Source organism: Anser cygnoides, chromosome 8 (assembly GCF_040182565.1).
Source record: "Anser cygnoides isolate HZ-2024a breed goose chromosome 8, Taihu_goose_T2T_genome, whole genome shotgun sequence".
Taxonomy (NCBI): Eukaryota; Metazoa; Chordata; class Aves; order Anseriformes; family Anatidae; genus Anser; species Anser cygnoides.
Window position 1 is genome coordinate 13,278,263 of NC_089880.1, and position 25,997 is coordinate 13,304,259.

At 43.2% G+C, this 25,997-nt stretch overlaps 1 protein-coding gene across 6 annotated transcripts in view; it reads left to right on the forward strand.

The window, feature by feature from the left end:
* Positions 1 to 25,997, forward strand: part of COP1 (COP1 E3 ubiquitin ligase) — a 129,305-nt gene that overhangs the window by 45,729 nt on the left and 57,579 nt on the right. For all 6 annotated transcript variants that reach the window (XR_010833383.1, XR_010833380.1, XR_010833381.1 and 3 more), the window contains exons 12-14: positions 9,267 to 9,410; positions 18,176 to 18,284; positions 19,708 to 19,789. Coding sequence is in view for 1 of the 6 variants with exons in the window: in XM_048073338.2 (XP_047929295.2) it covers positions 9,267 to 9,410; positions 18,176 to 18,284; positions 19,708 to 19,789 (335 nt within the window). In the remaining 5 variants the exon portion in view is untranslated. The remainder of the gene's footprint in view (positions 1 to 9,266; positions 9,411 to 18,175; positions 18,285 to 19,707; positions 19,790 to 25,997) is intronic.

Sequence of the window (25,997 nt, forward strand, 5' to 3'; positions counted from 1 at the left end):
GAGGATCCTGTTCTTCAAATAGGAATAGGTTACCTGAAATATTACAGCAGGCAGACTGACAATTTGGCTCAAATGTTAAATGGCATCGTAAGAAAAAATGACATCATAAGAAACATTCTGCATTTAACTGTTGGCAATTTTTAGTTAACATTTGTCTACTCCAGCTTATTTAAAAATAGTGTTTTTGAAACAACTGAATTTAATCCTCATTAACTTGCACGGTGGTTGTCTGCAGTGACTTTGGCTCATTGTACTTCTGTGTATCTGGCATATAAACCCTGGGACTGCTGTCATCTTCTCTTCAGCATGCAGAAGAGCATCGCCTGGCAGTAAAGTGGCTTTTTATCAATACGCTTTATGTTCAGTTGCTTGCAAAATTCAGTAGTTCCCTATAGGTTTTCTCATCATTAGTGCTAATTAAGCTAGGTTCCCCTGAATACTTATATGAATAAAACTTATTTAGTAGAATAGAATGTCCCTAGCTACACAGTCTCATAAAGTTAGAAGAGGTTTTGGGGTTGTATTTAGAGGAGATTAGTTTCAGGGTTGCTTCCCCCCAAAACAGAGGGGATCTTGGTTTTGAAAGCTGAGCTATTGCTGGAAGCAGTCTTTTTCATAGCATAGTGCATTCACTCTCTCGTTGGGTTTAAAAAAGGAATGATTGTATTTTATCTAGTGATTGAAAAAGCATGGAAGTAGCTATGTTGGTTTTGACTTCAGAACTGAGAGATGGAACTGAACCTACCAAACCTCAATTTCAGTTTAATATTCTCCTTTAAATATACTCTGAGTGGATTGGAAGTATTGCGAAGTTGTCTCTGTTAGAACTGATGGCATTTCATTACACCTAAAAGGATTTTTGTAAGCATGAAATGAGCTTAGAACTAGGTCTAATGACATTACTTAGTCAACTTGGTACCTTTTTATACCTTTCTTCAAACAGAGCAGAATAAAACTCTAGGCTACGGTGGCTGTGAGAAAGATGCTGGAAGTGTGACTGCAGCATGATTGGTGCAATAATGTCTTCACAAGAGCCCAGAGCTGAGGACTCACCTCCTCTGTCAAGTGCAGACTTCAATAAACAGTGATGTCTTTCCTTATTTGTTTCCCAGCTGATAGGAGCGGTTATGAGTAAAAGGTTATAATCAACACACAAAGAGCTGACATTCTGCTGGCTTATTTTCATGCTACAAAGAGGCTGCTGCTAAGCAAGCCTCCATTTCCATCAGCTGCTTGAAGCCTGGAGGAGGTGCAGTGGCAGGTGTGGGTACCTGAGGTCCCTTCAAAGAGCAGCTGGTGCTGCTGAACCTACAGCTAGAGTATCCCAAACAGCTCCAAGAAATGGGATCAAACTAAAGTAGCTCAGGATCCTCTGTGCTGTTGATGGGTAGATGTGCTGTTAACCAGCAACACAGAAGTCTGGGCTGTTGGCCAGCACCACACCTTCTTGTGGGATGGTGAGGAGTGACACCACTGGGAGGGCTGCTGGCTTGCCCAGTTCTGCTCCTGGGGTGTCAGCAGGCTTCTTCCCATGATCTTGCACTTTGTTCCTCACTGCGGATGGATGGGAAGAGATTCTCTTGGCTCCAGCAGAGGTAAAACTGAAGCTTTGGTGTATTCTCCATCTACTGCCCTGGTTCAGATCCAGATCTACTTCATACTCTGTGCATTAAGTTAACGGTGAGTGCTTAACAGGGAAAAAAAAAATTGGGAACTCTCAGGCGTGCAGCTCACAGCCCTCATGTTCTGCACTGCGTGAGACTTCCCCCGGCTGTCTGCCTGCTGTCCTGGAGCTCCCAAGCACTTCCCCCACCCCTTTCTTGGTGCTACTCAGTTCATGGAGAGAGACCCTTGTTTTGGTCAGAGGGAAACATCTAATGGTATTTCATCGTGGAAAGTGATATACTTAATTTTGGGCGGGAATGCTTACTTCCTAAAGCAATTTTCCTTTGCTAGAGGAGACCTAGGTTAAAACTGAGATCTCTGAACAACAGTTCAAATGGATGTTCAGCTTTTTTTCTTGAAAAGCAGGGTGCACAGTATCAAAGGGACTCAGAAGTCGGGTATTTCTGCCAGTTCTCCTTGCACGCTTGCTGTGGGCAGAACAGAAATAACTGCAGGTACTGAGTGAGCTTCAGCACTGCTGGGGGTGCGGGAGCTCTTGGGGGTGGGAAGTAAATGGGAACTGCAGGTATGCTCAGGGAATAGGAAAGCCTTCCCAAGTGACTGGGTTGTTCACTTCTGTGTGTCTCTTTACAAGTGGCAGGAAGTTTCTCCCTTTGGGCTGTTAGGACCAGCGACCGTTTGGGGCTGACAGACTTGTTTAGTTAGCTCAGTTGTATGTTCTCCTTCCCTTCTCTCTTCTTTCCACCCCAGTTTTGTTTCTGCTGGGTCAGTTACGCAGCTGATGTTACCGAAATTGTCCTTTTCACTTGAACTTTGCACAGAACTTGTCTGTGTTCCTTTTTGAAAAGAGATCAAAATGAAAGCAGTAGAAATGGTGAAAGCTCAGAACTGATTCCATCTCCCAGCTACTTTGATTTAAAAAATTGTCTTGACCTGTGGCATAGGGGATGTGGGGATTTCCTATTTCACAAAAAGTGGCAGATCTTTTTGAAAGACGACCTCATTTTATACTTGATAGCTCTTCCCCTTGTTCAGACATCTTCGTGTCCTGTTGCCTGTTGGGAGGTGGAGGTTCCTGCAGTGTCTTCTGCACAGGTTTCTCTATGGCCTGGTAAGGAACACACTGGGCAGCCTGCTGAATCCCCTGGCCAAACATGGGGTTAGGTGAAGAGGATGCATCCAAATTACCGCTTGAAGCAAACGAATGTACAGACAGTAAATCTAAGCTCTGCAACTGGTGAAATAGTCCTGGGCTGTTACTGTATTTAGAGCGCTTTGTGCTCCACAGGTCATCTTCTGGGATGTCTCATCCACCAAAATAAGTTCTTCATCAGACCTCAATTAGTCTTGAATCTGATCCATTAAGAGGCCATAATTATGGTAGCTGAGACATCTCTGTCAGATTTGTCCTCTAATCAAGCTAATTTTCTGATGATCCAGGGTCGTGTCTAACCCAGGTTGGTGCAGTTCTTAAGGATGAAGATGTTTGCTCTGTGAGGGAATCCAGTAAGTGGCGTCTCGTTTGGATAGCTAACTTGTCTGCCCGTACAGCCGTCTGCAGATCTGAAGGGTTTTTCTTTAAGGGGGACTTCCTCGGATTTAGGGACTACAGCAGCCTGGCTGGGGTTGTGGTGTGCTGGCACAGCTGATGTTTTAGAAAACCTGCCTCGCAGCACAGCAGTTGGAATGGGATGGGACATCGACTGATGGCGCTCTACATGTGTTGTGGCACTGGCTCAGGACTTAGCCCAGCGACAGACTTCATTTAGATGGTGTTCTGCAGTAAGGAGGAACTGATGCAACTGTCGCTTTATAATTTAAAAAGAAAAACAGTATTTTAGCCATGTACAGCTTTAGCATAATAGTCTTCTGATACTGAAACTCCATACGCTTTGTCTCAGTAACCTTTGCTTTTATATGTGACAAAATTTTGTCTTTGAGGTGATGAAGCACAAAATGAGTATTGTTAGAGCAGCTTCCTATGCCTGAACATAGCTTTGTTTTTAAAACCACAAATTAGTATGCTAGTGCACACTTAGTGACACTAATTACATTGCCTTAAAATAAAAGGCTGCTGTAAAAACAGTCTCTCAGGCATGTGATGTTAATACGAATTTCTGTATTGGTCCCAGGTGCCGAACAGTCTGCAGTGGTGGTCACGATGTTGGACTGTTACCTATATTTCTAACCTTTTGACTTCGATGTTTCTAAATGGATGTTGGAAGTAGGCGAACAGGCTCCAAGAAATAGGACTGGGAATTGTTGAAGTGACAGAACATCCCTGAGAGGCTGAGGAGTGGGAGCATGCAGTGAGAGACTTTCAGGAAATGTAAGCAAAGAACAAGCACTGCTGCTGTCACCCCACCTTTCTCCCACCAGTTAATGTTTCCCCCCATTTAAAGAGAGCAATCTGCCCACATTGCCATCGAATATGGGGCCAAGGTAAGATGGCAAATGGGACTGGAGACGTAGAAATAAAAACAGCCCGGTATTAGCTAGAAGTAGAATTGACAGGATTTGGTGTATTCAGTCAGAAATCATATATAGTCCCATGGGAGGGACTGAATTGTACGCTCTGTGGAAATGGCACCTTCTGCTGCCCCTGGTCTTGTTATCAAGTCAGGACTTACGACTAGTAGTGATTGTAGTGTGTGTGTGTGTATAACGGAAACAGTGTTCAGGGATTACCAGTGTCAGGTTCTCTCTGCCACCACCATCGTGCAGTGCAGCAGCAAGGATCGGGTGATGGTGGTGGGACAAAACAAACCTTTGTGCCAAGTGAGTCTTCTGGTGACTGCTTTCCACTTCTAGTATGAAGTGGTTCAACACCAGTTGTGCTGTCACCTTGTTTGTAAACACTACGGCTTTGTCAGCCTTGCTTATCCCCTCCCTCAGCCTTCCGTTAGCCAAAGCCAAGAGTTGAGCCTTTCTGTTGCTCGCCTTGGAAGGCAGCTGCTCCATTCCTTTAATTATTCTGATTGCCCATCTGTATGCGTTCTCCAGCTCCAGTGTGTCCTCTGGGCATGTGGCAAACACAACTGTGCGCACCATCGGGATGCAAATGGAGCAAGGCTTTATACTGTGGTAAAAATGGGAAATACTTATTCTTCACTGGTTCCCCACAGGTCTGCCCTCAATGCCAAGCCGAGCTTCCAGACATGTTTCAGAAGCAATTTATTTCCTAATTCCATTTGTTAGCTACAAGTGCTCTCCAAGGTCATGGGTTTTAGAATTAAAATGAAAAAGTTGATTTATAATCTTAGATTGAGAATAAGGAAAAGCAGCAGAGAAACCAGAACTCTTGAGTGCCTTTGCTTTCCACTTGAGGCTGGTCGCTTGACTTCTTAGGAAAAATAAAGCAGAGGCTTGGGAATTGGAGATGTCTCTCCTGTTTTCCCTAAAACAGGACAATCGGTTCCTTTCAATTTGATCTCTACAAGTAAATTCTGTAGCGCATTGATAAATCTTTTTTTGAAAAGCTCAGCAGTTCTTCTGTCCCCAAAAGATTCCTTATAAAAGTTCAGATAGTTTGTCAGAAATTGATTTTAAAAGTGTTCGCTTTAAAAACGTGGGAGGAGGAAAAACCAATAGTTAATTGCTTCTAATGTGCACAGATTTGAGGAGCAAAGGGTCACTGCTAGTCTGAAAGGGAACTTCAGTGGATGTTCAAATGCTTGAAGTACGGCTTACCTCCAGCACTTCCTTAAATATTGGAAAAAACAGAAAATACTACAGCAGTTTCCTAGTTTTCTTAGTTTTTTGTGTTCTTTGTGTCTTCCTTCTAATAGTTTTTGAATTTTTTTAAGTATCCCCCTAGCTCATTAGAAAAATCAAACTATGGGATTTTCCTTCTTGGGAAGGACAAATAAAGAAAACAATCAAGTTCATTAAACAAATGTTGCAGCCATTGATGACTAACTTGTGACAGTGACGTGCCCTGTCTTCTACCTGTGGCCCATGTTTCACTGCCCTGCTGTGCCATCTCGTGCTTCCTTCCTTTTCTGTGTACTTTCTGTTGTACTTTTTTCTCAGGGTGAGCAGGTTCATGAGCTGCAGGAAGCAGCCACGTTCTTGGCCTGTTTGGGTGTTTCTGGTGATGAGCCGTCTTAGCCCTCAGTGCAGAGGACAATGTCCAGTCTCTAGAGGTGGTTGCTTCAGGCTGGGGTTGAGGTGGGTTTATAGTCCACCTGCTCCCTTGTATGCTTTGACTATATAAATGTGTCACCTGAAAACCAGGTCTCGAGAGTTAGCCCCGTTGTGTCTTTTGGCAACAAATAAAACCAAGGTCTCCTCTGAATTTTCATACAGATAAACCTGCGCGTAAGCCAGCGTTCATATTGAAACAAAAAGACTTCAGACAGTAAGTGACAGGAATTCCATCAAGCTAGTTAAATGCAAATGAGCCTTGCTTAATACTAAACACATTTAGAAGACTTGTAGGAAAAAGTATGGAAATAAGTGTTACTATGCAAGTGGGCTGTTTGTCCTAATCCAGCTTAGTCCAGGGGGAAGCAGAGCTTTGCAGATATTAGGAATGGTTTTGTATGGTAAATAATCCGCTCCATTAGTTGTTTAAATTGTTCCTATTTCTCTTTGTAAACCACTTCCTAAAGGCTGACTGGCAGAGAAGTAGAAATGTTTTGTATGAGTCCTGTGTACTATGCATCATTTGCGGAGGGCAGGGTGCAATGCTGTGTTAGGTTGCTGTGCTGGGTTTGCCTGCCTTTCTCACGGCCGACGAACATCTGAGCAGGTGGTGGTTTACTTGTGCATCGCTTTTCTCCCTGCAGTGTCTTTGATACTGTTTGAAGGTCGCAGGTCTGGCAATCAGTTTCATTGGCTGACTCTTTTTATTAATTTTTTAATGGTATGCTAACTTTACTGACATATTGAAATACTCATTTGTTATGTCTACAGTATGTCTTTAGCATTAATTCAAATTTCTTATTTAGAGAAGCAAACCTACCCCAGGTGAGACAGTGTTCTGTTCTAGTAACTTGGCTTTTTGCAAGACATGGTAATATATTATTTTTCTTCAGCAGCAGAAGGCTGAAGGTATAAATTGAATCCAAGTAGATGAATCGCTGCTATCAGTTTAGTTGTGCTCTACCTGAATCTACGGGGCAGCAAACAGGAGCCGAGACAGCAGTTCAATTAAGATCGTGGTACAAGTAAATCCATTCTTTTGGTATATGGGCTTTCAATTATAAAATTCTTCCACAGAGCAGAGTGAGCTGGCAAGACAAGACAGGCCTGAAAGGTGCTTTTGTCCTGCCTGTATTAAAAGTGATGGGGCTGACAGAGATCTGGGGAGGGGTGAAAGCAACTTGCTGCTTTACTGCTTGCTTTGCCTCTCCCGTTTTATATAAACAGATGCATTCTTGCCTACTTTAATCCCCAGCCATAAGCATGTTCATTTTCTTTACCTTTTCCTGGGCTTGTGATTTGGCAGGCTTGTCCTGCTGTTGTGGTTTAACCCGGCTGGCAGCTAAACACCTCACAGCCGTTCGCTCACCCTCCCCCCTCCCTCTCTGGGATGGGGGAGAGAAACGGGAAAGTGAAGCCGGTGAGTTGAGATAAAGACAGTTTATTAAGACAGGAATATAATAATAACAATAATAATAATAATAGTGATAATGATAATAGTATTAATAATAATAATGTGTACGAAACAAGTGATGCACAATGCAATTGCTCACCACCCGCTGACCGATGCCCAGCCTATCCCCGAGCAGCCGGCCAGCCACCCCTATATATTGTTTAGCATGACATCAGATGGTATGGAATACCCCTTTGGCCAGTTTGGGTCGTCTGTCCCCTCCCAGCTCCTGCTGCACCCCCAGCCTGCTCGCTGGCAGGACAGAGCGAGAAGCCGAAAAGTCCTTGGCCTGGTGTAAACACTGCTCTGCAACAATTAAAACATCAGCATGTTATCAGCGCTCTTCTCATCCTAATCCAAAACATAGCACCCTACCAGCTACTATGAGGAAAAATTAACTCTGTCCTAACTGGAACCAGGACACCTGCCTAACTCACTTCTCCAGCAAACCCAGTCATGGTGGGACTGTCTCCTGCTGCTGCTCTGGTGGATTTTAGGCTCTGAAGTTAAAAGGCCAAATTGCAAGCTGCTTCATTGAATTATTTTATGTCATCAGACTGCGTATCAACAGTCCTCCATGGTTTAAAAATAACTTGATAACTTGATCCTTTACAAGGATTTGAAAACTCTGGCATTTGAATTTATCTTCCCTTGAAAGCATTGCAGTGCCTTCAGCTTCTCAGCTATCGTGAGGGGTGGGAAAATGTGAGCTGTTGAAGCTGTGAGGGCAGCCTAAAGAGCCCTCTCTTTTAACTGGTCTGTTGCTTTCTGACTGTAGGAAGTTACCTTAAGTACCTCAACTCAGGATTTACAAGCTGTATGAACATGAAATCTGATCAGCCAGAGCTAGGTGTTCTCTGCTGTCATTCAGAATTTGCTGTCTGGTGTGCAAATGCCATGGCTTCTTGAAAAAGATGTGATAGGGACCGGTGAGATTGAAATTTTAATTACTGAGTGGGTGAGGCCCAAAAGAGACCTGTGGAAGAAGAATGCTTAGTCAAGAGACTTGAGGAGATCTGGCACCCCATCATAGCAACCTGGGACTGAGGGCAAGTGCTACACCCAACCACTTTCTAGGAGTAGCACCAAATCTTTGATAGGTGCCTGCAGGCATCCGTCCTGCTGAACCTCAGGTACATGGGCTACGGGCAGACTCCTTCAGAATAAGGAGCTACTTCTAGAAAGCAGATGTACTACTCTGGCTACTGGATGTTTAATGGATTTCTCTCGAGCCCTTGCAAACTGTGAAAGTAGCAATGACGCAAGCTCTGTATAACCTGCTGCCTGCCTCTCTCTCAGATGTGTCATGTACAACCTCAGGCTTTTCTCATTTGCAGCTTAACTTTGTTATAAGGTGACTGCTTTTACTTGCAACTTCATTGATACCTATTACAAACTTGCCCTGCAGTTCAAGAAAGTAAGTGCCTCTGTTTCTAAGAGCAACCCTAAGTGGAAGTCATAGTGTGCATGTGTTTTACAGTATCGGCGATATACATCTTAGCCCTTTGTTGTTGCTTAGGGAATTTAGAGGGCCTTTTTCTACAACTACTGATTTACTCTGCGTTGACACTTACAGTTCACTAAGCTGCTGTATACAAGAGCTAAGGGATGGCGCAATGCAACCAAAAGAAATTAATTGGCAGTTATCCTATAGCATCTTGTTTTCAAAGACCATACAGCTGAATTTTAAGCATGTTTCCAGGGTGAGCTGTCAGCTTTGATGTTCAGGTGCTGTATAATGTAGCTGGTGTAGTTGAACTCTAAAAACTTTTAGAGCACCTGAACAAAAGTTAATTTTGTAAATCAAAATGTACGTGCGCTTCGAGGGGATTAGAAGATGGTGCCTGAGAGCAAGAACACTGGTGGACGTGTTTGCCAGACCTTTCCAAGGTGCTCTGAATGGGGTCTTTGCTAACTGCACTCTTCAGAAGGATCGTGATCATCAGCTCTGCCAAACCGAGGGTTCAGATGGTAAAACACCCAGCTGGTAAGTGCATGTCTTATGTGGCATGGTTCTCAATCTGTGCTTTTTTTTTCCTAGTATTGAGTTTGACCGGGACTGTGACTACTTTGCCATCGCTGGGGTAACAAAGAAGATTAAAGTCTATGAGTATGGTACAGTCATTCAGGATGCAGTGGATATTCACTACCCTGAGAATGAAATGACCTGTAATTCCAAAATCAGGTAGGTGTTGACTTTACATTTACACTCAAATTGCCTTTTCTATTTTTGTCTAGTGGCTGTTTTGCTTTCTTCATCCACTGCAGTAATGTTTGGAAGGGAAGGGTGGAAAGCAGGAGCTTGTAGAGAACTTGTTTTGAGTTCTGAGTGGGACAAGGTGGCAGTGGCACAAAGGATTGTTACTTGGGTATGCCAGGTTCATCCAAGGGAACAGCAGGCCCAGGTGTTCAGGCAGTAAAAGGGGCGTATGGTAGTGAACTGTCTTCATGTTCCTTGTAAATGCTTTTGGATACCCACTTAGTTAAAAGCAGAGTAAAACCGGAGTAGTGGATTTGCTACAGGTAATGACTGAGATTATCTAAAGATAGCTTTTGTCCCCAGTTCTTTGTAAGAGCCACCAGTTCTTTCATGCTCTGTTCTCTTCGTTGACTGGATCCTTTCCATTGTGCCAAGAAGCTGCTAGTCCTCAAGAAACGTGCTTCATGTGCACCTTCTGCCTATGAATTTATATCTGCTTGAAGTACTGTTTGAACCTCATCATATTGAGCTTTTGGGAAGAGCCCTTGCTTGATTTTTGGCTTTATGCTCCTATCGTTATCATCAACCAGTTTTCTGATCTTTTTAGATGACTTAAGTCAAAGAAATTATAGACCATCTCAGAACTTCTATTGAAAGAATCCAACTAACGTAACTTAAAAAAATCCTAATTCAGAAATTCAATTAAAGTTCAAAGCTAAATAATATAGGCAATCAAACCAATTCACTGCTATAATAGAAGTCTTCAGCACTCCTGAAGTCGTTTGTTTTTACTCAGTACTCCACATTTTTAAAACAGTAAAGCACCTGCAAAAGTGTAAGCAACAGATTTATGTAAGTCCAGCTTCTACTAAAATAAAATGGTGTACAACAAGAATAATGTTTGCAAGTGTGCTTTATAGCATAAAAGAATAGTTTTGTAGTTGATACTTTCCATAAGATAGATCAATCACGCTTGTGTTGGTTATGTTGATTATTGTATGTGTGTATATTTTATGGAGGAAATGATGTAAATGCAGCTACTTAGGGACTAGTTTTCCAGATTTGTCGTTTTGAGTGAAGGTGTTCATTATGGACTAGGCAGCATACAAATGCAATAGGCTCTCTCCCTGTGCACCTGTGTGTTTGTATACTGTTTGTTTATTTAAATGCACCCTTTTGCTTAGAATGAGCCTTTTCTAATCAACTACTGGATTTCTTCATTCTTACCTGCTCTCTTTTCACGATGTTGGTATTTATGCCAGTCTCTTTGAACTGTCATTTCCCACTCTGACTTATTGCCTGTAAGGAGATGGACATAAACAGTATGAGAGGAACTTGTATTGATAAGCCATACTGCTGATGGAGCTTGTGTTTTGCTGGACTTGTGAAACACTCCACTTTTTTTGAGCAAATATAGTTAGAGTTCATGCTGTTCAGCTTCATTCTTCTGAAGAGAAGAGCAGAATAATAGAACAATGTAGCAGTCGATTAATACCTCTGGCCTTAATTAGAAAGGGAAAATAATGTGAACTTCGTATTTCCATCCGTCTGAGTCTACTTCCGAACTTGCTGCTTCGCATTTGATAGGAATCTGCCCTGACAGCCCTGCCAGGCGTTAGGTAATTGTTTGTTCTGCCTTCCCCAGCAGCCGCTGGTGCGCAGAGCTGCATCACCACATCCAGTGGTGTTACTCCTGTCAGCTTTGCACTCCAGACAAGACACTGCTTGCGTTCAACGCTTCTTCTCTTTCTCAATTTTCTTTCTCAAATTTCATGCATATATACATATAAATATATATATGATGCTACATGTATTGTCCTCTGACAGTCTGCCTCAGCGGAGGTGGACAAGGTCCTCTTCGTTTCCTTGCTCTAGTTTCTCTCATTCCTCCCAGGAAATGCTTTTTTTTTCCATTGGCACCTTCACATTATATCAACCTTCCTTCTGCATGTGGGTGCTTTTGGTTTTGACAAATAAAGTGAGGCTGTCACTCAAATGCATCCTTGCTATATCCATTAGCTGTGCTGCCAGTCACTGGTCCTGTGGCTCGCTGTCACAGTGTAAAACAGTGTAATAATTTGCTATTCTGAGGTGGTGTAGCTTGAGGGAAAAGTTATATAGGAAGACAGTAATTGTGTTAGAGAATATTGCACTATGCTGAAAATGTGCCTGGGTTGTAGTAAAAACTGAGCAAGTGGAGCCTGCTTGTAGAAAGCCTTGGCTTAAAGCTGTTTGATCTTAATTTGGGTGGAGGTACAGGATCTTCCAAAGGCTTATTCTGACTACTTGCTAATGTCTGTCCTGATGCCAGGGACAGGTGTATTTTTGCAGTGTTACATGGGTGGTACATCTCCTGCCCGCTATCTCTTGCAGATTCTGCTAAAGATCTCGGTTGGACTTTTGGGGCCCCAGCATGCTGCCATATAAAAACCCATTTTTCATAGGATTGCCTTGTGGAAAGCTGCGTGTTTTGGCTCTTTTTAGGAGGACATTTAAAAAACAAAATGAGCTTGCTCAAGACAGTGTTAGCCACCAGTGTGGTGCTTTATAGGCAGCCGAGGATGCTCAGCCTGTCCCAGGCACGTCCTGCTCTGGTGGGACCAAGCTGTGGCAGAGACGTGGGGACAGTGCACATCTGGGATCTGGTGACATGCTCTATCATAGCTGGCACGTGACACCGGCACGGCTTGTAGGGTCCCTTCCCTCTCTGCAGGTGGCTTTGCTTTCCCGACAGGCGTCAGGGGAAGCTCACCCTGCGTGGATCCCGGTTAACCTCCTCTGAGGCGGTGATGCTGGAGCACAAAGCGCTAGCGCTTATGTCGGTGACTCTGCTTTTTGAGGGAGCAGCGGTGCTGACGGGTGTCCGTGAGAGCACTGGAGGGCTGGGAGCGAGCCTGCTGTCCTGACGCAGCTGCGGGGAAGCCCATGCCTGGCCACTGCTGGCACCACCCAGCACGGAGCCTGCTGCAGGCTCTGGTTTTGCACGGGCGGTGCTGGGCTGCAGGCTTGCCTGGAGCTGTATCCGAGCCTTTCTTCCCCTTTTCCAGCCCCCTCTCTACACCCACCAGCTTCTTAAATACCTTCCTTTTTCATCATCTGCTGAGCTTTCTGATCTTTATTTTTAAGAATGGGGAGGAAGTTGGTGTGTCAGTGTTCTGGTAAATGCGCGCCGCGTCCCCCGGGGTTGACAGAGGCAGAAGCTTCCAGGAAAAACACAAGCTGACACACAAATCCTCATAAAAATCCCATTTACAGATTCATAGCTTCGGCACAAGAAGCAAATCCTGGCATTGTGTAGGAGCTATAAACAGCACCCTGTGAGCTAATTGTGATTTGCGGCGTCCCTGGCTGTGGCAGGCGATAATCTGCAGCTCCCCCCAGAGCAGGGGGTGGTAGGAGAAAAGAGGGACAGGGTGAACAGCGAGCGGCTGCTCTCCTGGGATTTATTCAAGAAGCAGAATTGTTGCTTTGCCATAGGTTGCAGGAGGGAAGAAAAAAAACAAAACAGGAAAGCTAGTGTTCAGGTAAAAGAAATAAGCTTTAGGCCTTGTTAATCCACAATAGGTGATGTGCAAGTGCGGTTAGGTAAACACGCCTTCGAAATAAGTGTTTAATATTCTGCATGCTCACTGCTGTGTGTGTTTGCAGCACCTGTACTTCAGTGATAGATGTTACCACAAACCTCCCAAATCAGCTGCATCTGTTTAGTCAACTGCAGTAAAAGCAAAGCATCAGAAGGTCTCTTTTTTAGCAGGCTGGTAGTATTTTATTGTTCTCGTTTTTTGGTGTCAGTAAATCAAATGTGTGATTGCTCTAGCCTAATAGCAGTTCATGGGCACATTGCTGTCAGTTTTTAAAATGTCACTCGCTTCCCAACATTAAGTTTTAAATTAGTCAAAAACTCAGCATGACGCTTTTCAGCTTGGTCTGCTGTTTGGAGAGGTATGAACTCTTTATGCTGAAAAACTTCACAAATAGTTGTTGGACATCTGAATTTCCACTGCAGAAAACATAACACTAAACAGGCTATAAAAAATCTGCTCTCAACTTCTATTAATTCCAGCTTCCAGAGTAGCTGCCTCATTTTGGAGTGAAATGAAGTAGGCTTTCTGTAGAACTATTTCTCTTAACCCTACAAAAGGCTTTCTTTGGATTGATTATGAAAAAAAGTGTCTTTAAACACTTGTTGTGATGGTGTAATTCTGTACGTCTCTGAAGTACTTGGTTAGCATTGTTACGTGGATGGATCATTCCCTTAAAAGCATTTCTGTTATAAAATGACTGGGCATCAGTTGACTCATGGTAATAGACTGGATCCCAAGCCTTTGGCACCCAGAAGCATGTCAGACCACAGCAGTTTGTGCCTTATTAAAAGCTTTAACTCTGTTTAGGTCACTTGCCAGAGGGGCTGTTGACACCTGCTAACTTGATCCTGGATTTGAGACCTTTCAGCCATAAAAGCACTGGTTCATGGAAGGAACAGCAGCACGACTGACAGCACTAACTGAGCCAGCCCCCTCGTGTCACTGAACCAGATGAACAGAAATCTTCCTGGGGTCAGGATTGCCGTGTGTCCAGATCCGATGATGAGGTTAGGAGAATGAAAGCTAATCACCCACTGCTGAAACAGTGAGACCTGCTCGTAGTGTTTTCCCCAGCTAATCTCCTAGGAAAGAAAGCTGTCATAAATTAGAGCAAGGTAGATGGCTGGGGTGCAGCTGTTGCACTGTTTCTGGATTAAAGAACAAAGCAAAAACTGAAAAGGATGGTTACTAGTGTTTAAAATAAAAGTTGACCTTGCACAATCCCTTTTTATTATGCAACAACCCCTTTTTATTACGCATTGTCTCAACCTTAGGTAACTATCCCTTGTATCATACCTCATGGCATCCATATTTCATTTTTTAACCCTGTGTGTGGCTGCAGGCCATCCAAAGGTTGTGTGCAAGAGGTTTTTTTATGTGTTCTGGGGTTTTGGTGCTTAACTCATCTGAGGACTGAGGAAGCTGCATTTTTGGTACATCTCCCTTCACCTTTTCCTTTCCCTGTCTCCATCCTGCTCACCTATACACTTTCGAGTTTTATCCAGTTTGTTACCCCTGACAACATCTTACTAGAACCCAAAAAGGTAAAGGCTTTGCAAGTTTCACCAAAATCCCCTGCGTTGGGCATGGAAGTGAGATCTGTGCCCCCCACAGAAGGGAACGCTGCAATACCATCCAGCCCCTCTGTACATCCCAGAGAAGCCCCATTAAAGAGAAGCACTGCAATGTCCCAACCACAGGCCAGCTGTTCTTTTATCCAGCTCTGTACCATCACAGATGCCAGAGAATACGACCACGGGGCAGTCAGGGTAGGTGTGTGCAGAACAGCTTGTTCGTTATTTTAATAGGGTGAATGATTAGGTAAAAAGTGTCCTTTACCTGGAGAGGGAGCCCCCCTCTGTCTGATCCAACCCTGAATTGTGCTCTACAAAAAGTTACTTTTGAGGCTTTAATTATAAAGAAGCTCAAGTACTGCAGTGTCAGGGAGAGCATTACTAACTTCAGACTTTGCAGAGAGTCAGGTGATGAGGGGAGAATTAAAGCAGAGAGGTAGAACAGGATTGGTTTTGTCTTATTATGATCCTTTAATCATATTCCTTAAAAATGAAAGATTTATGGTGTGTGTGACTTAAAAGGTGTTAATTGAACCACTTAGTCGCTGCAAATCCCCAAACATTTTTCACCTGTCAGTTCCCGTTTTCCCTGTCTCACTCTACCTACAAATGCTTTCCAAGTGAGCATTAACCCCTTGTTAACACCACCAGGCTTAGATGGTGCAGAACACACAGCTTGGTCTTGCTGCACTATATCTAATAAATGTGCTTTTGGGCACAGAAAGCCTTCATTTTTCTCCATCGGTATTGATTGATCTGATAACGTATTACTTCTCCCTATAAACCTGACATTACTTACATCCTTAGATCTAGCATGTCTCAAACAGCACTGTTACACTGTAGGGTTTTTTTACACACTTAGTAGTTCTGAATTTTCATCATTAGGGCTGACTTTTTGTTTTGCAAGATCCGGTGATACTATTACCCTCTGCGTAGTTTATTTTGCATTTCCTAGCTCTCTCTTGCAGGTCAGATGGGGCTCTCGTGCTCCCCTAGCACAGCTCCCCTAACCAGCCAGGCCTCAGCACATCTGCCCTTCTCTCCGCCTGCTGGTGCTGCCTGCCTGACGTGCTCTCACTGCTGTCTGGACAGAGGAGTGCATTTTCTGGGATTTGGCCCTGTGCTGTATTCTTTCTGCTTGTCTATGGCTGAACTTAGGTATTTCTTTTTTCAGCTGTCTCCTTGAAGCCCTGACTTGAGTGGAGGTGAGGTGGCAGGGGAACAGGTTTAAGCAGATAAATGTCTGGTGCATTGTCTACCCCCTGCTATTACTTGGAGGCTGCTCCCAGCCCAGGGCCTTGTGCTGTAGCTGTAGGGCTCTGAACCACTTCTCCTTCCATCAGTGGTCAGCTGTCCCACCTGGGACGGAGGCTGCAGATGTCAGATGTGGTTATCTCTGGACTGCTGCAGCCTTCATCTCCCAGTCCCGGCGAGCAGTGCCTGCCACCTGCACCTGTCCTCAGGGAGCCCCTTGAGCCTCTGAGCGAGGCTTCCAGTAAATCGCAGACTCAAGACCTGCTTTTCTGTGGGCACCTAAAGGTAGTAGCATCAACATAATGATAGGTTCCTAGTGATAACTCTGGGGACAACCTTGAGCTTGCAAGGTGAGATGACACTAACACTTTCTAATTAATGACTTATTCTGGAAGATGTGAAACCAGGAAAAGCACTGCCTAAACTGTATCACCTCAGCTCTCTTCAGCTGGTGGTACAAGGTAAAGATTTGTATTGGGTAAGTAAAACTTTCAAACTTTAGAAAGCAAAGCTTTAAAAGCAATAGAGGCTGTTAGGAAAAACAGTAGAGGCTGTTAGGAGAAAGTGTGCAAGTGTGTGAGCTATGGGGAGGTGTGGGCACAGGGAGAAGTGTGGCTGTGTTCCATAAAGGAAGCTCCCAGGGATGCACTGGGGAAGGAAGGTCCTAAAAGCATTTTCCAAGCATCACACAGGGGTGCGAGAAATTCGTGGAAAAATGGGACTGTTGGATGCCTTGATTTTGTTTTAAGTTGGAGTAACTTTTACAGACAGAGCGTCTCAGAGCTGGAAGTCTTTTGGATTACTCGGTGAAGTTTCCTGTTGATACAAACACCAACAGCGTGTTATTTTTTTCACATCTCTCTTCAAATATCTCTCTTCAAATTTCTCTTAGAAACCAGTTGTGTTTCTTGCCTCCCATTACTTGGCTGCTCCAGAACATCAAAGACACTTGTTTGTGCCACAGCAATGTAGCGTTCAGCTGTGACTGCGGTTGGTATTCATAGTCCCCCTGTAGTTATAAAGTTATAAGCTAGAGCGTGGTTAGGAATAGGACACCAGAGCTGCTTGTAGTTATTCAGCTAATCAAAGAACAATAGTGTTTATATTTTTAAACTGCCTTAACAAAGGAAAAGGACTTTCCCCTCTGCAAGTGCCTGATTCCTAAGGAAAACAGGATGCAAGTGTTTAGTGGAACCAAGAATCTGCCAAGGTGAAAATGCGCCTTAGCGATTCCATGTATCTACATCGCACTTCAAAGCGTGGCTGCACTAATCGAAGGATTACTAAAAAGTTACAGGAACGTGGACTTCTAGCTTTATTGTTGGTTAAAACTTGGCCTTAAGGCTGCCATAATCTAGTTAACTGTGTCAGAGCTGTTTGATGACCTGCGCGAATTGGCTCTGTCAGTTCAGTTTCTGCTACATGCATCACAGTTGATACCAACTGGCGTGCTTTTGTGCCAGATGGTCCAAAAATTGGTGAACAAGTATTACAAATTTGCTTACCTCTGTCACATTTTCAGGAGGCAGAGTGGAGGCATAGTGCCAGAACAGTATGAATGTGACTTGGCAGTATTGTTGCGCTTGTTTTGTCTGCTAGCAGTTAGAGTTTGTCAGTGGAATTATCACTTAGTTTTACATAGCCACTTAATTCAGTTTAAAATATAAGCCATGCAATATCCTTCCTGGTAAGAAACATCTCCTAAACTGCTGTTTCTTTCTGGATTGGAAGGGGGCTTCCCCTCGTGTGCAGATAGCTGGAAGTACTTTGTCAGAAGTCACGGGCTTTCATTGTCCGTGTAGGTATGTGTTCACTGTTGAGTGTGTTGTAGGGAGAGGGGTTGGTTTGTCCTCCATGCAGCTGTATGTTTTGCATATATAGCTTCTGTTAGGCAAGTAGTTATCTTTGTGGTAATAATAAAAGTAGTAGCTCTTGGCAAGAGACTAAGTCATCAAACCCTGAGCTCTCTGTGAGAGTTTTTGTGGAATTCAAGCAGCAGAACAATAGCAGTATTAGAGATAGATGTATCTTAAGAAAAAATAAAACAAAACCAACCAAATCCTAGTATTTCGTATTGGAGCAAGTGACATCACTCAAGCAAGTAAAGCTTTTCTTTTAGCTCATGGCGGAAGGTTTGCTATGTTTCCGATGGGTTTTGGTTTTGGCACTTCTCAAATGTTTCGGTGAGGTGACTGACCAGATCATAGAATCATCTAAGCTGGAAAAGACCTTCAAGATCATCCCTTGTTGCGTGTTGTGCAGAGACTGACATATTGCAAGCATGATTTGTGTTGTAAGGTATGATTTAAGGTAAGACTGACTGTGTCTCTTTTTTTAGCTGTATCAGCTGGAGTAGTTACCACAAGAACCTGCTAGCCAGCAGCGACTATGAAGGCACCGTCATCCTGTGGGATGGGTTCACAGGACAAAGATCCAAGGTCTACCAGGTAATGTACAGCCAGTGAGCAACACTTTTCTGTGCTATAGACCATGTCAGGGGAGCAGTGTTAGGGCTGAGATGCAGCTTTTTGTTCAGCAGTAGGCTTATAAGCTTCACAAGGCAAAATAGATTCTGTTTCTGTTTGGCAAATAGCTCATCCATACAGCTTTATGGAGCTGTAGTCCTCTAAGGGAGTCACCTATATCTTCTTGTTACAGGCATGAGGCAGTTGATGTTTTTTTGCTGCTGCTCCTAGGTAGGGTATCTGTACAGGGAGAAATGAGTTTCTTGAACTTTTGTCTTGCCTTTCTTTAGAAACCTCTTTTTCTCTCTCCATACCTGTTCCATCTCTGTCTTTGTCAAAAGCCTTTTGTAAAATCCTGCAGTGATTTGCTGTTGCAGGTGCTTGTAAAGCAGAAGAGCAAGATGCAGGTGTAACTGGTAAGTCTGGCAGAAGGGACCAGTAGGCAGAAGACTTCCTGATACAGTTCTGCGCTCAGCAGAGCAGTGTGCACACAAGTGGACTGAGCTCAGCAGTGAGACCTGTTTAATGAGAACTTTCTGGCATTTTGTCTTTTCATGTGGTTTGAACCCTGTTTTCTGTTTTAATGGCATCTGAGAGCCTTGTGATCAGACCAAGGAGGCTGCTGGAAGAAAAGACAGCCCATTCAGGGAGAGATTGGAAGTGCTGCAGGGTCTCCTGTAGGTAGAATACTGCATTGAAACTGGTCAGTGGCAATGAACTGCAGGCTAGCCTTTAGTTCTCCTTTCTTGACAGTTCAATTAAGTTTTAATTCCTACTTAAGGCTTTGTTTACTTTTTCATTGTGTTTTAGCCATCCATAATGCTTGTTTTCATTAATCCTCTGCGTATCTCAATTAAAAACAAATTATACTGGACAAAATCTTGTCTGTTTTCCTCACAAATGCATTTTGCATTTCTTTAAGACTGAATAATGAGACTAGGTAGAACCAGCTGTTGCTTGTGTTAAAACAAACTAATTTTGCTTCCTATCAGATCACTGGAATTTTTGTATTTGGATTTGCATAGTTAAAGGCATACGCAGTGACATCTGCTTCACATGTATTAGAAATCCTTTAGTGACTTTGTCCTGGTGAGCTTTTCGTGTTACTGTCTTGCTGGCCTGTACGAAGGCTTATTCAATGCAGTGGTTTGCTTCCACGTGGGATATGCCAGCATAGCAAGTACAGCTCTTCTGTGTTTTGGGGATGTCTGTCATGGTATGTCTAGCATGCCATACAAATGTTGGTCTGTCTCGGAGAAAAGGCTTTTCTTGAGAAACTGCTAAATATACTAAAGTTTTCTGGCCAGAAATCTCCTGACGATTTATACCAAACGTGCATTTTTCTTTTACTATTTTATCAGATTACAACTCACTACCTTGCAATATTTCTTTTTTCTCTAAATAGGAACATGAGAAAAGGTGCTGGAGCGTTGACTTTAACTTGATGGACCCAAAACTATTGGCTTCAGGCTCTGATGATGCAAAAGGTATTTTTCTCCTATCTCTGTGCAGAAGGTTTATGCTTTGTGTATTCCCTTTGAGGAATAAAAATGTGATATTTCAAGTAGCTGATTCCTCAGCTGCCTTTAGTATTGTAGTTGATGTGGTAACGTGTCAAAGTATTCCCCAACTGTTCAGAACTTAGAGAAAGGGAGGCTTTGTTTGGATTAAGATTTCTTGGTGTGATGTTCACAATTTTCAGGTTGTATGCTCTCTAGCATTTTCCAAATCACTAAACAAAGCAAAATGTGTTTTAACATTAGTTAAGCTTGTTGAGTTAAAGCCTTGGGGCCTTTCAAAAGAGCAGTGTGTATTTCTATTTCAAAAAATCAGTTTTCAGTGAAAAATCAGAAGTTAATCAGCAGAAGTTGTATTTTTACCTGTAGTTTTCAATGTTAAAGGTTGTGCACGATAGGAAGCCTCTTGCTTTCACGATGTGTGGGGTGTTTCTCAGAGTTTAATGGAGCTGGGCTGTGGACTGAATGGGAGTGCTGGGACCGGCTCTCAACTTCTGTGCTCCAGGGCCCATTTGTCAAAGGGCTTTTGGAGAGCCTTTAAGGCAGCCCTTTCCCAACATACTGGTAGGAAAATCTTCCTTTCCAAAGAAGCTGTTAGGAAACTAATAAAGACAGCACTGAAGAATATGTAATGTTCTTCATCTCTAATGAACAAGATTTTATCTGTAATGTGTTTACGAGATCAAATTTAGTTATTGAGCAGCAAGAGCTGTAGAGTCCCTTTCATAGTCCTTGGGGATGAGCTCTCCTAGGTGGGCTAATACAGCTCTGGACAGAGCTGTTCATGGTCTGCTTTGAAATGATAAATTTTATATAACCATTAAACCTTGAAAACCTTTCCTGTGCAGAATGCTTTTAAATTCTGTTTCAAAAGAAAACTGCATTAGTATTCTTCAAATACATTTGACATTCTTCATGTCATTGGTAATTTCATTTACAATGTTGCTTTAATGATTATTTTATATTTAAGGTGCTTTTTAGATGTTTTTGATACACTTGCCTCCTGGTTGAAGTGGAGAGTTTTCTCTGTGCTTAAATGCAGTGAGTGAACATTCACCTTGTGAATTATCAGCCTTTCCATCAGTTTCCTGCCCCCCCATGCTATGCATTTGAAAAAGCTTATCTTCCAGGTAGACACACACTTATTAGCATGTTAACAGGTTGTCCCGCAAAGCCAGCTACAAGCAGAGCTCTTGTCTCCAGTTTAACAGTTCACTTTTTCAGTAATAGTTTCTAAAAGTGTAGCATTTACTTGGAAATGACTGAAGTAACATTTGCAAATCGACATAACTCACATTTCAATCCATGAAGGTCTTTTGAAGGTACACCGGGGTTTTGGTGAGTAGAATTGGCCTAGAACATTTTATCCTTTCCTTCTACCGTGGTTTGCCTGTGATTTGCATACATAATAAGCACACTGGAGATGAATGGAGTTCTGTGAGTGTTTGAAATAAGCACAGCTTTTAAGTCTTTAAGGTACAGAGCAATAGCAGCAAACACCCAAATCAAACTAAATCAAACTGACTCTGGAGTCCAACTTCCATCTCAGTCATCACGCTGAAAGAGTTAGGTGCTACTTCTTCCTCACGTTTATAAGTTGTCTTAACTTTTACGTCTGCTTAACTTTATATTTTTCTTTTTGCTTACCTTAATGAGTGCTTAATTTTGTTCTGGCCAGCTCTGAATATACATTAAGGATGTGTTTGGCCAGGTACAGTGTCTGGTGGGAAATATAAGAGCTGTGTACCCTTCCTGTTCTTTCACTTCTCTGTTTGTATGAGGCTGCACTGGGCTTTCTAACAAGAAATTTCAATGTTGATAGATATTGGTGTGACCAGAGCAATTGGAGCTTATCTCTCCACGCTTCCCTGGAAAGCATGGGCATAAAATTTTCTTGTCAAGTGATCAGGACAAGCCAGCAAAAAAGTGACAGCCTTGCCAGTTCTTCCTGCATGCCTGTGTATCTGCCTGTCTCTTCTCAGTCTTTTCAAGTTAGAGGCTAATTTTTAAAGCACTCAGTGTGCTCAGTAGGCATGTATTAGGAAAGGAGCTTTTAGATTAATAATCCTATCATCAGGGCTTCAGAACAGTCTCTGCCAGGGCTCATACACAGCAAAGGGGGTGCTAATGAATGGAGTGTCACGAGGGATAAAATGCTTCTGATATAGTTGGAAACAACATCCTTGGGTCTTCTTGGGTCTTGCATCATGCTCATTAGTTGAAGATAATTCTGGATGTTTATTTGTTAAAGATCTTTGTACTTTAATAGCAGATAATGGGAGCATAGAAGCATTATTGTATTTGAAATAACTGCGTGCATGAAAACCTCACTTTTATCTATGGTTGTCAGCCCCTTCCCTTTTAAAGGGGCAAAGGTGGTTGAGTATGTCCCTGGAGATCCAAAGCGTATGCCCACCTGACAGCAGTGAGCAAAATTAAAATGTTTACTTGTGCTATGAGCAGTCTGGGGAAAGTGCGTGGTCTTACTTTCAGTTCCTTTATGTAACTGGTAATGGCAGGAGCTATGATTTCTCCCATAAGGAGGAAAGGGTGAAGTTGTGCTATTTCAGCAGAGAAGGCTTAGTTCTATGAAGGCATACAATCAGTATCAAAGGGCTGGGGTAGTGCTGGAGCTAGTGCAGGCTTGCAGCTGTTTCTTAATCCGGTGTTGCTCTCTATTCCAGACCAGGAATGCAGCTTGATGGCCAGGGTGAAGTTAGGACACGAGATAGTGAGAGCAAGATGTTACCTAATGCCTTGTGGGTAGACTTTCAATCTCCCCTGGGGCAGTGACCAATTCTGGAGCCATCAAGCACCTATTCCCTCTTCTGATGTCTTTGAAGCTCTCTGAAACATATGGAAATGCAGGCAACATTGAGAAACTGAAGGAAGAGTCTTGGTTTTATGTTGCTTGTTAGCTGTGGTCCCTTCACTCTTACCAGGGCAAAATGGAGAGGTGGAGAACAGGAGCACCCGAGGGCTCAGAGCCGCAGTGAGAGGTTACTTTTTCTTGACTCGTGGCAAGGAGGAATGCAGGTGTCTATTGCGTTGCAAAAAGGAGAATGCTATTTCAGTGCAGCCTTGGTAAATGAGACCACAGGTGCCAGTCCTGCAGCTATTTTTCACATTACCCATGAATACAGTCGCTGAGCTGGCTTCGTGAAAGAGTGCAACATTGCTGAGAGCTGCAGGTCAGGGTCTGCTCCCCAGCTTTGAGGACGTTCAGGGGTTTGGTGCTTCATTTTCAAAGATAGTTAGCTCGTTCAGCTTCTGCTGCTTAAACTGCTCTTAAAATATCGGGCTGAACTTTCTGTTCGTTTCCTGGCTAATAGCAGTTCAATAATTTCCTGGAGATTTGAGGGTCGTCGTATTCAACAGGGAGTGCCTCAAAAGGTCAAGATGATGCTGATAGTTGAAGTGGCAACCAAGATACCTGACTGTCTTCTGCTTTGTGTGGATAAGGAGGGATGCTGTGAAGTCATTGCCTGCTAACAGTCCTGAGTTTACACCGTGCTCCTGCCCTTCCCATCAGTGTGCCAGCTGGGTACATCGACCCCTTCGGCTATTGCAGTGCAGGCTTCCACCTCTCTGTCGGTGTTGGGGTGCAGAACTGAGCTATGGAAGATCAATTTATAAACTGATGTGTTTGGTATAAAGCGCCAACCCCAAAAAAAAGAATATTGAAAAGATAGACGCTTTTTAAAGTGGGGGGGGGGGAGGTTTTTTTTAAGAGGCATCATCTTATTTTTTTGGTGAGGGGAGGACACTTGGCCACAGAGGTGTATCTGTCAGTAACAGCAATACTAGGAGACATACAAATACTAGGAGACATACACTCTGGGAACGTGCGTTTTAGAAATAGTCGGTCTCAGATGGTTGTTTGCCTCATCTACACAATTCTAAGTGTTAAAGACATCTGTGTGTTGTATAATTACTGCTTCGACCTCAGCGAAAATTGCTAAAAGCTACAGCAAATAAACTCTACCCTTATGAATTATGCTTTATTAACCTGTCAGTTCTTTTTGAAAAAATAATGGACAGTTCCAGGTAAAACTTGACAAGTTTCATTATGCGTTGTTAGATGTCGCATATATCCTTTTTTATGGCACTGACTAAGATATAATTGGAGCTTAGCGTATCCCACAGCAGTTAGATCACAGAAATTGCTGCAGACTCTAATCTGTGTCTGTCAGTGGTAACGAATATTATGATGGCTTTGAACACACAGGTCGTCTCTTCACCAGGGTAAATGGCTGAGCTTATGACCTGAAGACTTGAACCAAAAAATGAGCCCAGTTGCAGCTTAGCCCTCAATTAGCTTCTGCCACAAAACTGAGACCGAATGGCTATTTGTTTAGTAGAGGAGAGGTGGTGTCAAGATGAGACTTGGCCATTTTGGACAGAGCTTTAAATATCTAAGTAGTTGGAAGGCTCCAAGGCAAGTGTGTGTTTTCAGTCCTAGGTTTGGGCAGAACATTGCTCTGAACGGTGAGAACGTTTAACCTCCCTGCACACCTCAGGTTTAGGCAGTGTTGTCTGCCAGCACCCTCCTCCTCTAATCACAACCTTATTTGCTCCCTATACCGTCACTTTCATAAACGTGATTTCCTCTACTGCCACTGCAACTTAGACTGGACATCTCTTGGTAGCTGTTCATTAAAGCAAAATACTAAAATTGTACTACTGTGCCAAATTATCTTTTTCCTGGCTCTGTGCTTCTCTGCTGCGCCCCCAGCACAAAACACACTGGGGAGGTATATCATCCAGTCTCGCTTAGGAGAAGAGATCATCTTAAGCCATGCTTGCAAGGCTGTTTGTTTCATTTAGAAACGTAGCTAGAGGTGTATTATAGCTCAGGTAAATAAGGATGGATTTATTTCTGAAAATTCAACAACAGGGTAGGGGGCTGTTTTCATTGAATTTTATGTAATAGTTATATGCAAATACAGCATGCATCAGTGTTTGTGTTTCTGGTATCTGTGTGCAGCTTGATAATGGTTCCAGGCAGCTGTCAGATGCCAACAGGGCTGCATTTTAAAAAGATTCAGTGGTGCACTCTGAGCAGTCATGTATTTCCTTCATTCTTGAAGCCATTCTCCTACGTATGGTCAGAAATAGCGCAATCTTGTTGTGTTTTGTTGCTGGAAATACTATTTAAAAAAAAAATAGGTGCCTTAGAATGAACCTGCCAATGTTCCTCCTTTTCCTTGTCTAAAACATGATTGAGTAATCCATGTGGAAGCCTTGCTTCTCTTTCAAAGCTCCAGGGAATGAATGGCCAGGAGGAGGCATGGAGGAGCACTCTGAGGGTGGGAGGACATGCTGTCAGGCTACTTACCTCATTCATTTATTAAGGTTATAAACACTGGGGAAACTATTCCTGCTCCTTTTTGCTGTTTTTGCTTGCTCCTTCACCTCCAAAGTGAGCTTTCTTTCAAAAGGTGACAGAGGACCCGTTGGCTACAGATCTGCAGAAGCCCAAGCAGTTCTTGGAGCAGTTTAAAGGATTAAGCCTTTGGGTAGCTCCTGCGTGTTCAGTCCTTGGCTCTAGCTTGCTCTGCCTACTCAACAGCACGCTGTTCATGATGCTCAAGTGCTACACAACCCCCTTATCAAGAAGAGGGGGAAGGGATAACGTTTGTCTGATTGAAGTCTTTGTAGCAGACCCTGTTGATGCCAGTGTGCTGCCCCTTTGCCTGGACTGAAGGCAGCGTTTCACCTGCACCTTTCAAAAATAAGGTGCGTTATGTGGGGAGCACCTAACAGTCTTAATCTTTAAGGTTAAATGATGCTCAAAATTTTTGTAGAGGGTGGGGAAAGCTAAATTTTGAAAAGCCTCTAGTATTTTCTGTTGGTCTTCCTGGGAAGCCATGAGGCCAGTACGTGGGGGAAGAGCTCATTCCGCACAACGTGGTTAAATCAATGTTCACACAGTAGTCTCACAAAACAGTAGAGTCCTTTGTACTAAGGAAATATATCATCATAGGAAGCTAGCGTACTGATTTCTTTTCTGTCTGTGCCAGTTCCTTGAGAATAAAACAAGTTGTTCTTACTTGCTGTGCTTAAGCATACAATTAGGTGTATTTATTCTGTGCAAAGCAATTCTGCTTTGGAGCATGGAGTTCTTCTGTACATCCAGGCTAGGAAACGAGGAACAAAAAGGGCATAAGCCTTCCTG